The 15,926-nt window shown below is 36.7% G+C and overlaps 1 protein-coding gene across 6 annotated transcripts in view; it reads right to left on the bottom strand.

Annotated features, from left to right (window-relative positions):
• Window positions 1-15,926, bottom strand: part of CHRDL1 (chordin like 1) — a 138,051-nt gene that overhangs the window by 86,547 nt on the left and 35,578 nt on the right. For all 6 annotated transcript variants that reach the window (XM_036226926.1, XM_036226925.1, XM_036226923.1 and 3 more), the window contains 2 exons: window positions 11,492-11,604; window positions 9,066-9,159 (listed from right to left, as the gene is read on the bottom strand). In XM_036226926.1, coding sequence (XP_036082819.1) covers window positions 9,066-9,159; window positions 11,492-11,604 — 207 coding nt within the window. The remainder of the gene's footprint in view (window positions 1-9,065; window positions 9,160-11,491; window positions 11,605-15,926) is intronic.

The raw sequence follows: 15,926 nt of genomic DNA on the forward strand, positions 1-15,926 counted from the left end.
TACTGGGTTCTTCTTTGCTATAGCCTTTGTTTTAAAGTCTATTTTGTCTAGTGTAAGTATTGCTACCCCAGATTTTTTTAAATTTCCATTTTCCATCCTTTTACTTTGTCTGTGTCTCTTGATCCTCTTGATCTAAAGTAAGTCTCTTTCAGGTGTCTTGTTTTCTTATCCATTCAGCCACCCTATCTTTTGATTGCAGCATTTAATTATTTTTCGTTTGAAGTACTTGTTAATAGATTTGTAGTTATTTCCATTTTATGATTCATATTTTTGACATTTTTTTTCGTCTTAAAAGAAGTCCCTCCAATATTTCCTCTAATACTGAATTGGTGTTAATGGATTCCTTAAACCTTTTCTTCTCTTGAGAAGCTCTCTATCTGTCCTTTGATTCTAAATGATAGTTTTGCTAGATAAAATTATCTCAGTTGTAGGTCCTTGCTTTTCATTGCTTTGAATATTTCATGCCAATCTCTTCTGGCCTGCAAAATTTCTGTGGAGAAATTGGTTGACAGTCTTATGGGAGCTCACTTGTAGGTAACTAACTGCTTTTTTCTTGCTGTTTTTAATATTTGGCATTTTAATGATGATGTGTCTTCATGGACTCTTTGGGTTCATCTTGTTTTTTGTGCTTCCTAGAGTTGTGTCTATTTATATCACCAAGTTAGGAAAGTTTCTGTCATTATTTCTTCAAATAGCTTTTCAATATCTTGCTCTCTGTTCTCCTTCTGGTACCCCTATGATAAGAATGTTGATATTCTTGACGTTGTCCCAGGGGCATCTTAAACTATCCTCATTTTTTTAAATTCCTTTTTCTTGTTTCTCTTCTGATTGGGTGTTCTCTGCTATTCTATCCTCTAAATTGTTGATTCAAACCTCTGCTTCATCCAATCTGTGTTTCCTTCTAATGTACTCTTCACCTCAGATATAATATTCTTCATTTCTGACTGGTTCCCTTTTGTGTTTTACATCTCCATTTTTATGTTTTCTTTCTCTTTGTTAAAGTTTTCGCTGAGTTCATCTACTCTTCCCCGAAGTTCATTGAGTATCCTTATAACCAGTGTTCAGTGTTTTGAATTCTGCATCTGGTAGATTGCTTGTTTCCATTTTGTTTAGTTATCTGGAGCTTTGTTCTGTTTTTTATTTTTTTCATGAGGGACATGTTTCTTTGTCTGCCTATTTTGGCTGCTTCCTTGTGTTGGTTTCAATGTATAAGGTAGGGATCCTAAGTCTCCATGGCTTAATAGAGTGGCTTTATGTAGTAGGTGTCCTGTGGGGCCCAGTGGCACAGTGTTCTCTGGTCAACTGAATGAGGTGCTCAATGTGTGTCCCTTGTTTGGGTTGTATGTGCCCTCCTGATGTAGTTGAGTCTTAGTTGTTGTTTTCATTTCGATGAGAGGGATTGACTCTTGGCGTGAATGGGTGTGAGGATTGGCCAGTAAGGGGCTGACCCTATGGAGGAGAATTCACTATAGCAGGGTTCTGGTCCCTACCAAGCCCGCTCTTCGGGTGTGTTCTCTTTAGATGCAGCCCTGGGTGGTTCTCAGGCTCTGATGCAGATCAAACCAGGCCACTGGCTATGTCTGCCCAAGGGCCTCCTCCAGCTTCAGGCCAAATTCAGCTGCAGCCTGTGCACCTCCAGAGCCACCTGGTAAGTGTCACCAAGGAAACTGCAGATGGCTGCCACTCATGCTGGGATTATTAGTACTTTGAAGGGCCAAGCCAATAACTGATGCTGGCTGTTGCTACTGGTAGGCTTGGAGCTGCTCAGTAAGGGGTACAGGACATGCCAAGGCCAGATGCTGCTTCTTTTGGTTTTGTGACCCTTTGAGAGATTTTAGGAAATTCTGTAGAATGAGCCAAGACAGGCCATTTATAATAAGCCACTGGAGGCAGCTTGGGTGTGCTGCATGTTAGGAGGGTTGGTATCTCAGGGAATAACCAGGGCAGAGCAACCTGTGGTAGCCAGGTTGATGGAGACTGAGATATGGTGGCTGCCTGCATCCTCATGTTGGTAGGTGAGCAGGTTTAACAAGGGAACAATGGACACTTCCTTCACTTCTGTCCTGGAGAAGCCCACCCTTCCAGCCCTCTCCCTGAAGCCAGACAACTTGGTTCCTCCTCATGTGTCCCTGGAATTCTTCAAGTAGCTTCCTCAGCACTGCAGTTCAGAGCAAGTGAGTCCATCAGAGAGTAAGTAATATGCAGCCCCACAAAAGGAACATCTGTAACTCCCACAGCCCTCAGTCTCACTCAGCCACAATCTACATTGATTTTTCACAGCCAGAGATTGTTGGTATTTCTCTTCCCAGCACTGGAACACTGGACTAGGGACCCTGGTGTGGGGCTGGGTCCCCTCGCTCCTCAGGGAGGGAAGGGGGCTCTTCCGCCAAGATAACCCTCCTGATTTTCATCCACCACATCTGGGTGTGGGACCAGCCCATTTCATGTCTCCACCCCTTGTACCAGTCTTGAGGTGACCTCTTTTGTATATCCCCAGTTGTAGGAGTTCTGTTCAGCCAGAACTCAGGTGACTCCCAGTGATGGTTTTCTGTAGTTTAGTTGTAATTTTGATATGGTCATGAGAGGAGGTGAGCACAACATCAACCTTCTATGCCATCTTAATCAGAAATCTGTTATTAACATTAATGCTACTGAATAGAACACTTTATAATCATAAATTTTATACTGTATGTATTTTACTATAATAAAATATAAATAAATCCCCCTTGAAAATTTTCCCTTACAAAATAAAACTGGAGGGACCAATAAACTCCTGTCTGCTTGATTACTGTAACACTGAAAGTCATGAATATGGACATGGTCATAGAACTAGACCCCTTTTTCATATAAATGTAGAATATTGGAGGAAAGAAGAAAAAAATGTGTAGAGATCACAGACCAAAAAAAAAAATCCCCAAAAAACAGATCAGAATGGTCCAGCGACTTGCAACCCTCACTCTAAACTGTCAAAGTCAAATTTCTATACTACCTCATCTTATATAGTTCACTTCTGCTACAGTATAGATTTCTGTAATCCAAACTTATTCATATACAAGTGATCAATAAGAGAATGATGTTGCTATAATACAGAAATTGCATTGGTTCATACATGATTTTTCCCAGAAAATTAATATTTTGCACCATTGAGTGACAGAAGCTGAATGCCAAGTATACCAACACAACTGAAATCGGCAAACCGTCAAGGAATACAGTACTCTATCCTATTTTCATTCACCCCACATTCTTCCTCTTAGCTTAGTTTAATTATAAACTCTATCTTATAAGTGCTTGTTAAATGATTCTCTCTGATCTTTTTGCATTTTTCTCGTCTCTGTAACTCATAAGCCTAAATCCTTCCTACATCCTCTTCCTTCAAGCTAACGTCACCATTTTAAGATATAAAGTTTATACTTAGAGTAATACTTTTTATTTATTAGAAACCTAAGATGCCTTTTTAAACTGTGCTAGCTTTTTATTTGTATAATTGTTTTGTTAGTACTCTGGTTACAAAGTTGCATAAATTTCTAATTGTTTTCTCCAATCCTGTTTATTCCTTAAGCCTTATTACTTTTCAGTGTACAATTCTGCAGAATGTGAAGATTTTCAGAAACGCAAATATTTTGTTATTGTACAAATGTCTGCATTCACTAGCCAGCTCACAACCCAACTCTTGTTGAGAGGAAAGTGGCATTGGGCTTCTAGATTTTCCTTTCAAGAATACACAGACTACAGCGCATCACTAGAAAGGTTGTTTCCTTAACCTAGCTTGAATTTGAAAGGCTGGGGTGAGAGGTGACTCTTCTGGCAAAGCCACATTGTCACTGTCCATACTAAAACCATATCATAGAGCTAACTATTTCATCCTTAGCCAAAAGGGAACACTGTGAATTACATCTCTGGTAACAGATCAAATCAGATATTCTGGCAATTTTATAACAGCTCTTTAATGATCTGAGAATGGTAGAATACCTCTAAGGGAACTCAAATTTATTAATTCTGAAGAGTGAATTCTTAATGGAATGGTCATTAAAAAATTCTTAGATAATATCATGATTTAGGTTCCTGGTCATTATAAAATAGTCTTCTTTTGGTGATAAAATTATATATCAAGAAAAAAATGGAAAGAAGTCATATTTTTAATTCCCCTCTCTCACCTTTACCACTCCGCTCTCCCCAAAGAGAAGATGTGGAATTTCATTCTTATAAATCTATTATTGGAGACTACAGAGTCCTGCTTAGAGAAAGATTGATTTAAAGACTTTTCTGACTTCCGTGAAGTCTTGACTTTTTCCATTAAGTATCTTCTAGCCTCAATGAAGCATCAGCCTATTTGGGCCCAGTAGAGCCCTGTGGTACATGACCAAGACTTAACCTCTACCATGGAGACTTGGGAAGTACTTATTTGCTCTTCATGGGAATCAGTATACGTTTCTCTCTTGCAATTCTGGAAAAGCAGTCTGCATACTCTGACTTCCACGGTTTAGCAGGAGCTCCAGGAGACAACCTCAAATACAGTTATGAACCTTGGAAACTGCACGGGTGGGGAGTTTAGAAAGCCAAAGCCATGGGAAACACAGAAACAAATAAAAAGGTGGCTCCTCTGTCTCATTCAATTGGAGATCAGCTCTAGGCATGACTTGTAGGACTTGCTAATCAAGTCCATCACTACCCAGGTGAATACTCCCTGAAGTTGTTACTCCTATAGGATCATATGTAAAACCAAAGCAATGGGTATATGGTTTCCTTCTTCATTTTCTCTTTTTGATATAGAACTTGTTCATCATCTTAGCTTTAAATATTCTACTTTAAGTGAGGACAATTTCATCATAGTGCCTTGCATCAGGTTATGATAGAAAACTGAAGCCCTTATTTTGACCAAACATTCCTGTGGCCCTGAAGGCATGAGTTCTCTCATGCCTAATAATCACTGGGGTGGAAGGAATACAGAGGAGTCATCATATCCACTGCCCTGTCTTAAAGCATAACTGTGCCGACTCTACTTAGATGGGTGGGTACCTTTTGATTTCCATAAATATGCAGCAAAGAGACTAAAATTTCTCTTAGTCATTTATTTGAGGATTTAACAACAACTCAATCCTAAAGTTCTTCCTTTTATCAAACTCCATTCTTCACTACTATGGTTTAAACCGATTTACTCTTGTTTTATCTTCAACAGAAAGAAAAAGTAGCTGGTTTGCATTCCATTTCAATATGGCAGAGACAGCACATGAGAAAACTCTTTGCTCTTTTTCAAACAAAGAAGAGAGATGAAATGTAAAATTAAAAATAAATAAACTTTAAAACTGCATAATCATACTCAGAAACAAAAAAAGATTCCTATGGAATAAAACAGAAGGAAAGTACAGCAATAAATGGAGGCCAGACACATATGGTTCATTGGCAGTTGGGACTGGATACAGAGAGTTGGGGCCAGATAGATGAGCAAGAACTACAGCCTACAATTAAATTACTTTGTAAACTTGGGTACTAGGGTCATATTTCTCACATGTAAACAGGGTTGACATAGCTCTGCCCACCCCAGGCATTTCCCTCGGATTGTCTGGTTGACCAAAGCAGGCAGCTACAGTTGAGGTTCTAGTCCAAGATCATTATCAGGGACTAGCACTGCACAAGAAAACAGAGGCCATCCAGGGCATGAGGAAGACCAAGCTGAAACACTAATATATGACCTGGTTTAAAGCTCAATGAACTATAAGGCCTAAACATCCATTCTACCAGGAAAGAGGGCTAGAATAAAACCCCCATGATTGATGAGCTTTTAAACAAAAATTTTAGAAAACAAGGGGAATTTTGAACTAAGAAAAGCTATAGAAAAAACAAACAGAAGTGAGAATTCACATCTGAAAAAAACACAAATTGAAATGGAGTTTAAATATTGAAATACCTTAAAGAAATAAAGAAGCGAATAAGATCCCAAGAAACAATGATGGGGGTTTATAAAACAGCACCTTGCACAGATTTTAGATATAATTTAAAAACTTGGAGAAAATATACATATTGAAAATAAAACAACAAAAAACCTAACATATGACCTAAACGGTAGGCATTAAAAAGCTGAGGAAATAATTCATGAATTGGAGGACAAAACTGAAATAATATATCATTACACAGAATATACCAAGGTGGAAAAAATAAAGAAGAGACATTAAGAGATACAGGATCAATTAAATGAGCAGCAACAACATGCGTCAAAGATAACTTTGAGGATGAGAAAAAAGTATAGATGGAAAAGAGGCAATTTTCACAATACTTATGACTAAAAATTAAAGAGAAATTTGAGTCCTTTGGCTGAAATAATCATGTGCTAAGCAGGCTAAATAATTCATACACACACACCTCATTGTGTGCATCAAAGAGAAGGAGTAAATCTCAAAAGCTAGAAGAAGGTGGAAAACAAGTTACCCATAAAAGAATTACAATCAAACAGCAAAAAATTATAACCAAATAGCAGATTTCTTATCCACAAACAAAGGAAGTCAATCAAGCATTTATCAACATCTTTGAAGTGCTGAGGGAAAAATGAACATTCACCTATAATTTTATACCCAGCCAAATTATTATTCAAGAATGAGGGTGGAATCTAACAAATAAAATAAATGAACAAACAAAACAGAAACAAACTCATAGATACAGAGAACAAACTGATGGTTGCCAGATGGGAGAGGGGTTGGGGAGCTGGGTGAAAAGGTGAAAAGATTAAGAAGTACAAATTGGCATTTACAAAATAGTCACAGGAATGTAAAGTAAAGCATAGTGAATATAGCCAATAATACTGTAATAACTATGTATAGTGCCAGATGGGTTCTAGACTATAATTGGAGGGATCACTTCATAAATTATACAAATGTCTAACCACTATGCTGTGCACCTGAAACTAATATAAAATAATATTAAATGTCAGCTGTAATTGAATAAAAAACATTATACATATGTGAACACTGAGGTACACAGTTGTTAGGTAACATGTCCAAGGTCTCATAAAATGCAAAACAAGGCCCAAATCCCCCCACCCCCAAAAAAGACTGAGGACAAAATAAAGACATTTTTGTATATAAGTAGTAAGAACTTTAGTACCACTACCCACAGGAAGAAGTGTTAAAGGTTATAGTTGACAAGAAGAAAAATGAACTCACAAGGAAGTGATCTGCAAGAACAAGACAGAAAAGAAAATGAATAGCTGGTTTCTACGGTCCATGAAATGTTCTGTTTAAGTCTTTAAGACAATGTTTTTATTTCCTTAAATTTTCTCTTTTCTGTGATTTTTGATCTCAATTTTTAACTTTTTCTCTCAAAATAACTGCTAGCCTATACTTTCCTTTTTCCTCAATACTTGCTTCCTTTTATGCAGCTGGGGTAAATGACAGCCATATTCCATTCAATGCTCTTCCACCTTATGCCCTGTGTCTACATTATACCTCAACCTCCTTTAGGGAGAAGAACAATCTCTACATAGCAGTTTAGATAAGTTCCTATGACATTGGACCACTTTTGGAGTCCTCTGGGAAAAATAAGATTTTATAAGGCTCTTTGACAAGCAGACTGGCAGATTAAAAAAAAAGCTCTCCAGATTAGCCTCTTTATCAGAAACTGCTCAGAAACTGCGCCCATCTACCAGAACTCCTCCCATATTATACTCCTGTAATCCACTTAAAGTAGAAGCAAATAAACACATACAAAAATATTAAAGTCCATTCATTTAGGGATTGGTTCCAAAAACAACTTTTAGGTTGATCACCTACTGAGTCAGTCTCTGACATCTTGAAGCATAAACTATTATCACCTATACTCAGCATGAGAAACCTGTGTCATGGCATGACCTTTTTCCATCTGGTATGGAATCCCTTGCTAGTAAGGAATCCCTTGTGTTCATCAGATGTAGGAAAGTATACTTCATAGTTACAAAAACTCCATTCTTGTAACATTTCAGTTAACTGAGTTTTCATTGAACCTCATTCCTAACCCCATTTCTACCATTTTTGCTCTAATACTTTAGGTTTCTCCCTTACAAGTTCTGTAAGTTCTTTACTACTTAAAAAAGTACCACCTATGTATGCTCTAGATTAGTGGTTCTTGACATTTTTAAGGTCATATGTAGCCACTTTAGGAATACCAATAAACATATAGATTCTTTCTAAAGCAATTAACATGTATATATTGTTACATCAAAAACTGAAAATAATTTTAAAGGGTTCCCTGACTCCATAATATCCACCCATGGACCCCAAATCCAGAACCCCTGTCCTAAAGAGAAAGAGAAAAGACACAATTTGCAAGGCTTCCACTGCCCATATCCCAACACTGGTGCCTTTTGCTAGGACTGCTCTCATGCCTACAGGCATACTTTGAATCATTCCACACTTGTACACCTCTGGTATGGGATCCAGGCCCCAGTCAGATGTAAACAAAGTGTCACTGAAGGAGCTCCTGCCTCAGACAAACACCCTATCCACAAACTGTGAAAAGTAGACATTCTAATAGCCTTGTGAAAAAGTCTCTCCCCACCTCCCCCTTATATTTGCTCTTAATAATGTGTACATAATAACTGCACTCTGGAGAAGGTGACTATTTGGCAAGAAAGCAGCTTTATACTGTCATAAACCTCACTAGCTCAGCTCCTTTGATTTATGAACAGCCCCCCATCATTTAGAAACTATGCTTGCACACATTTCTAGCACTAATGGCGTAGGACATGTGCTGCCATGCTACAATTTTTCTGGCGTCCACTGCCCATGGTAGGAAGAGACTATTTACAGAAGAAAATCTCTGAGCCACAATTCCCTTCCCCCAACTGACATCCACTTTCAAATGATTAAAAGCCCAATGAAAATCTGTTACTGGGTACCCAATAACTTATTAGAGCCTAGAATGTGCCCCACATGGGCTATAAAAGGTATTTAGGGGCCAGTGTGGGCTGCCTAAAAGTATCCTATTGTTATTTCTGTCTGGAAGTTTCGCTTCTGGGGAATTAGAGAGATTGAGTGGGTTGGGTGGAAGAGGGAGGAAGGAGAACCACAGCTGGGAAAGAAAGAGGCAAACCAGTTTACCTGGACAGCGAGGGCAGCACAGATGAGGAATATGCACAGGTGAAAGGCAGTGAAGGCTTGGACATCTGACTCGGCTGCAAAGCACATTCCCATTCTGAAAGAGAAGAGGCAAAACTAAATGTCATGCCAGTTGGGAAACAGTCATGCAGGGACTCACCCAGACAGTGAATAATACATTCCTGAGAAGCTGAATGAAATCAACATTTTTCTTTCCTTTTCTCATCACTAGCACCTCTGCTTAGTTGGTTGATAGCTTGTTAGTATATTTTCCTAAGGCTGGAATCACTACTGCTACAGTTTTCAAAGCCTCTCACTAACTGTGGGAGGCTTCTTCTGGTTTGGCTCTTTGGCATTTCTACCATTGCCCAACTCTACCTGCACATCTTTTCCAAGAGCTTAATCTGATTTCATAATCGCCTACCCAATGCCATGGAAGGGAAGGGATAATGAGTGTTGGGTCCCCTAAGGTGCTATCAATCTCTGGACAAGGAGGCGTCCTTGGCACATGTATCTTTGATTCTATATAACCCTGCTTTGATCCAGTAGGTTGACTGCTTCCTTTTGTCGCTTCCTTTTTCAGTAAAAAATTTTTCCTGAGCAAAAACTAGAGTTTTAAATTGGGCTGATTAGCTAGTATGCCTGGGTGGGGCAACTGAGTCCCTGCCTGATTTAATTACAAGATCCATAGTTCTGACAACTCTCAACAATTGCTAGAATAAAGGAAGATTTTGTATTAACATCTTCCATCTATAATTCATTTGAAGCAAGGATTCCTTCTGTCAGGCTACTGTGGGAGAAGAAGGTGATAAAAAGGATAGAGGAAAAGATGCCCAGCACTTGAGCTGCTGGCACAGGGAACATATTAACATTTGCATTGCCCAGCATTTGGAAATACCACAGAGCCTCCTTATATGTCACACTCTTCAGAGCCAGGTGGTATGATCTTGAAGGTAGATCAAAGTACATCTGAAACCACTCCTGGCTAAGGACTAAACTGATCCCACTTAATGCTTTATACTGAATTCTGTTCTAGAGTTAATCAATTTATAAAAATAATGATAACCATAATGATAATGATGATGATGATGATGATGATGATGATGATAGTTAAATTTTTTTTAATGTTGGTCATGAACAATCACTGTTTTAGGTGACTGAAATGGATTCATGAATGTAATCTTTACTACAACCCTATGAAATAGGCAATATCATTATCCTATTTTAAATAAGTTGAAGGAATCTGAGAGGTTACATAACCTTTCCAATGTAACATGGCTCATAGGTGGCAGAACCAGGGTTGTAAATTTGGTCTATCTTGACTCTAGAACCCTGCAGCCTCTTAACACCACCTGATAATCTCTGAAGGTTAGGTTACCACATGCTCAAAATTCTGAAACTCCAATTTTCTGTTCAAATGGCAAAAGAATCAGGCTTGCAAGTGACTGCTCCTGTTCTACCTGGGCACTAGAGGGGAGTTGCAATTCTTTTATGAGGTCTCAAGTGAGAAGTTGGCCCTGAAAATTCTTTCTTATATGTTCGGAATTCTTAATTCTCAGGGCCTCCCTTCCTAACTTCCTTAGTGCGGTGAATCTCCAACAGGGATTATTTTGTTCCCCAGGTAACATTGGCAATGTCTGGAGACATTTTCATTTGTCACAATTGGGGTTAGTGCTACTGGTATCTAGTAGGTAGAGCCCAGGGATGCTGCTAGATATCCTATGATGCACAGGACAGCCTCCACAGCAAGGAATTATATGTTCCCAAACATCAATACTGCTGAAGTTTAGAAACTATAGGTATAATGATTGAGGTTTGTTCAGAAAGGACTGTGGTCCTGGGTCAAGGCCATGGAAAGAAAATGAGACTAACCACTTCCTCTATTGCAAAGATGGCATTCAAGCTGTCCAAATACCTCTTCGAGTGACCGGACAGGGACCAAGGCCAAGCCAAGGAACTCTAATCCTTACCAACTACAAGCCAAGACTTCCCGACCTCAATCTTACAGTTATAGTCTGAGATAATGTAAAATACGCTTTTCCAATGAACCAGTATATAGTCTGTCCTAATCTCTCATTTAAAGGCAAACCCTAAAAATGGTTTCTAAAAAAAATGGTCTTGTCTTACAATCTAGGAATTATATTGAGCTTTCAATCCACTCCCACTGTCAAGCTATTTTGCCTTCTCATGCCATGTCCTATGTCATTTGGCTAAGAGACCATAAATATCTTTCCATAGCAAACATTCAGAAATCCCATTAAAATCAAGCTAAAAGGCAACAGAGGAAGATAGAAGATGTGTATTTTTCCTTGTGATCTGATTAACTTCTTTTAGGCTTTGACACCATGCTCCCTGGCCATCTGGGCCCTGAAAGCACCTCTGCATGCTGAGGAGCTAACTGGGAAATCACATGTCATGAGAAATTGTACCTCTGAGCAGATGCAGTTCACACAATAAACCAACCCATATGGTTCCAGGTAAGGATGCCATCTCTCACCCACTCTATACTTCTTGTCTTGAAAAACACAATATGTCTCTGAATCTGTGAGGAAAGAGATAGAGAACATGCCTGTTAGAAAACAGGGATCATGTCACAAAATCCAAAGGCAATCACAAGTTCCACCCATTTTAGTGTATATCAAGGAAAGAGGTATAAGGAATATTGACAGAACCCCTACTATTGGCTTAGAGTTTTACATGCTTTGTTTATTTGATCCTACAATGACCTAGTAAGATGGGCACTACTCTATTGTTTAATGCTATAGGTGATGCAAATCAAGGGTCATATAACCAATAAGCAACTGATGTAAGTCTCAAACCCAGTTTTGACTGACACTGAAGTCAAAATCTTGACTAGGGCTCTCTTAAAATGGTAAGATAAGAGAGTATGTCATGTGTCCTTTTGGAAAAGGTTGTCCTTCCTTGCTTTGTAAAAGCAAACTATTGTCTAAAATGCTGATCTATCAGAACATTCTTAGATCTATCTACCTGGTGGTGGTGTAGGGATGACGGACTAAATACATTGTGTTAGGTCCCTATAAATGACTTTGCCGCATATGCTAACATAATTCAATCATTAAACAAATACTTCAGCATTTACTCTGTCAGGCACTATGCTAAGTGCTAAAGATAAAATAGTACGCGAAAATACACACAGTTTTTGTTCTCAATCAACTTATAGACTTCTTGCATAAACAACTCTCAGTTAACTCAAAAGTAATGTATCCTTCCTTTTGCTGAAATGGAAATTTTGACAGTCACAGCTTATCTTGGACCATAGTTACTTGAGTACATACTATGTTATTTGTCTTATTTTATATATTGTATTCCTCTGTCAGGGTGAAAGGTCCTAACAAGTAGGTACCATTTTTTCTTTACTCTCTATCACATGGCCTAGCACACTGTGGTCAATACATGCAAACAATCAAAAAATTATTGGTAAATGAATTTCCAAATCATATACTTTGTCTTCCAATTCCATCCTCTTCTATCTCCTGCTTCTCATCACACACAGCCAAAATAAACCAAGACACCTCAAAATAAACACATTTCCATGATTATCAGAATTGAAATAATAAAGAAAAGACGGATAAGCGAGAAATTGGGAGAAGATAGTTCTAACAAATAAAGTGTTAATATCTGGAATATTTTAATCAGTCAAATCAATCGATAAAGGGCTAACAAATCCAATAGAAAAATGGTCAGAGGCTATGAATGGCAGTTTAGAGAAGAAGAAATGGGAATAGGCAATAAACAGGACAAGATGTTCAACTTCACTAGTAATCAGAGATTCTCAAGTTGCATGCTCCTTCAAAAACCCTCTATGATTCTTTCCAACTACCCTAAATTCTAATTTGCTTTTCAAATCTTTATTTCCAACTTCTTCTGAGTAAGTCAGAAAATCTTGGTTTGAATCCTTACTTTAGCTGTATGGCACTGAGCAAGTCATTTAAACTATATCGATCTCATTTTTTTAACATCTGTGAAATACAGATTATATGTTTCACTCCTAGATGTTGGATGAGTAGGAGAAGCTCTCTGTAAATTATAAAGTGCTACAAAATGTAAAGTGTTATTTTATAGTGATTATTTTCTAATTAGAAAAGTAATACATGTTCAATGTAGAAAACTGAAAAACATATACAAACACACAAAAAGAACAAAATAAGTACATAAAAGTATATAGAATAAAGAAACATTACACACAAACCCAGCACAAGAATACAACTTTTAATATGCTGATAACTTATAAATAGCCCACGAGTTGAAGAGAAAAAGAAAAGGAAAATTAGAAAATATTTCGTACTAAATGAAAATGAAAACACAACATATAAAATGCAGCTAAAGAAGTACTTAAAGGGAAGTTGATATTACTAAATACCTATGTTAGGAAAGGAGCAAAGCCTTAAATCAACACCTTAAGAAACTAGAAAAAGTAAAACAAAACAAACTAATAGCGAATAGGAGAAATAATAAAAAGCAGAAATTAATGAAATTGAAGACAGAAAATCAATAGGAAAAAAAATCAATGAGAATAAAACCTGGTTCTTTAAGATGATCAATAAAATCGATAAACCTATAGCAAGACTAACAAAACTAAAAAGAGAAAAGATGCAAAATACAAATATTAATGATAAAAGAGAGGACTGCATTATAAATCATATAAATATTACAAAGATAAAACGGGAATATTATGAATAACTTTATACCAGTTAATTTAACAATTTAGATGAAAAGCATGAATTCTTTGAAAGACACAATTATTAAAGCTCACTCAAAAAGAGATCAATAACCTAAATAATTGTATATCTTGTAAAGAAATTGAATTTGTAGTTAAAAACTTTTGCTCAAAGAAAACTCCAGGGACAGATACCTTCATTGTGAATTCTATCTAACATTCTACCAAATATTTCAGAGAAATGAAAAAGAGAGAGTGCTTCCCAACTGAAGTTTTGATGTAGGCATTACATTGATACTAAAACCAGATAAAGATATTACAAGGGAAAAAAACTACATACCAATATCCCTCATAAACATAGATACAAAACTTTGCAACAAAATTTTAACATATTAAATCCAACAATAAATAGAAAAGATAATACTTTATGAGCAAGTGGGATTGATTCTGAAGATTCAACATTCATTAATTCAATCAATGGAATTTACCATATCAACCAACCAGAGGAGAAAAACCATGTAGTCATTGCAAAAGACTCAGAAAAAGCATTTGACAACATTTTATATACATCCATGACAGAAACTCTAAACAAACCAGAAAAGGGCCTTCCTCACCTTGATAAAGGGACTCTACAAAAATAACTTACAGCTGTCATTAAAAAAATAAATAAAATCCTACCATTCACAATGATATGGATGGACCTAGAGGTTATTATGCTGAGTGAAGTAAGTCAGGCAGAGGAAGATAAATGCCATATGATTTCACTTATAGAGGACAATCTGGTGACGGCCAGAGGAGAGGGGGGTTTTGAGGACAGGCCGAAAGGGGTGAAGAGTTAAAGAAGTACAAATTAGTAGTTGATAGATAGTCATGAGGATGGGGAGCACAGCATAGGGAATGCAGTTAGCATTAATGAAATGGCTAGGTGGAGAGCCAGAGAGAAAGAGCAATTAGGGGGATCATTTTGTAAATTATATAAATGTCTAACCAATGTACTATATACTTGAAACTAATAATAAAATTAAATTTAAAAAAAAACCCTACAGCTACATCATACTTAATGGCAAAAAAAAACCACTTTCCCCCTGAGATTTGGAATTATGGAAGGATGTCTGTTTCATCTCTCTTCGAGATACTAGCCAGTGAAATCTGGGAAGAAAAAGAAGTAAAAATCGCATCTGTTGGATAAAAAATAAAACTGTCTTGATTTAATACATGATATGATTGTTTCCAAAAAAATTACAAAGAATCTATGTAAGTTACTATAAATAGTAAGAGAATTTAGCAAAACTGTAGAACACAAGGCCAATATAAAAAAGTTGATCACATTTATATAATCTTTAATGAACAATTAGAAATCGAAATTTGAAAAAGTGCCATCTATAATAGCTCCCCTAAAACATAAAATATTGAAGTATAAATCTAATAAAATATGTGTAAAATCTGCACTAAAGAACTTGTAAAACACTGATAAAAGATATCAAAGAAGGTCTAAAAAGAAATGGAGAGTTATACCTTGTTCATGGACAGGGAAGACACAACATTGTTAAGATGTCAGTTCTCCCCAAAATGATTTATAGATTCAGTGCAATCCAAATCCAAACAGTAGCAGGATATTTTATAAAAATTGCTAATCTAATTTAAAAAGTACATGGAAAGGAAAAGGAAACAGCAGATACAAAACAATTTTGAACAAGAAAGATGTTGGAGGATGCACACTACATGATTTCAAGACTTAATGTAAAATTATAGTTTTCAAGACAATGTGGTGTTGGCAAAAGTTTAGACAAATATATCAACAGAATAGAATGAAGAGTAAAAAATAACCTACATTTATGTGGTCAATTGATTTTCAACAAAAGTATAATGGCCATTCAATAGAGAAACAAGAATCTTTTCAATAAATGCTGCTAGAACATTTGGATATTCATATGCAAAAGATAAAGTGAATGAAACTTAATCCATATCTCATACCACATACAAAAATTAACTCAAGATGGATCATAGATAGACTTTAATGTAAACCCTAATACTTTAAAACTTCTAGAAGAAAACATTGGAGGCTATCTTTGTGATCTTGGGTTAGGCAAAGAATTCTTAATTATGACACTAAAAGCACAATCCATAAAAATATTATAAAATAAGACTTCATAAAAATTAAGAACTGCCTTTAAAAGACAATGTTA

Source organism: Rousettus aegyptiacus, unplaced genomic scaffold, assembly GCF_014176215.1.
Source record: "Rousettus aegyptiacus isolate mRouAeg1 unplaced genomic scaffold, mRouAeg1.p scaffold_m13_p_9, whole genome shotgun sequence".
Lineage (NCBI taxonomy): Eukaryota > Metazoa > Chordata > Mammalia > Chiroptera > Pteropodidae > Rousettus > Rousettus aegyptiacus.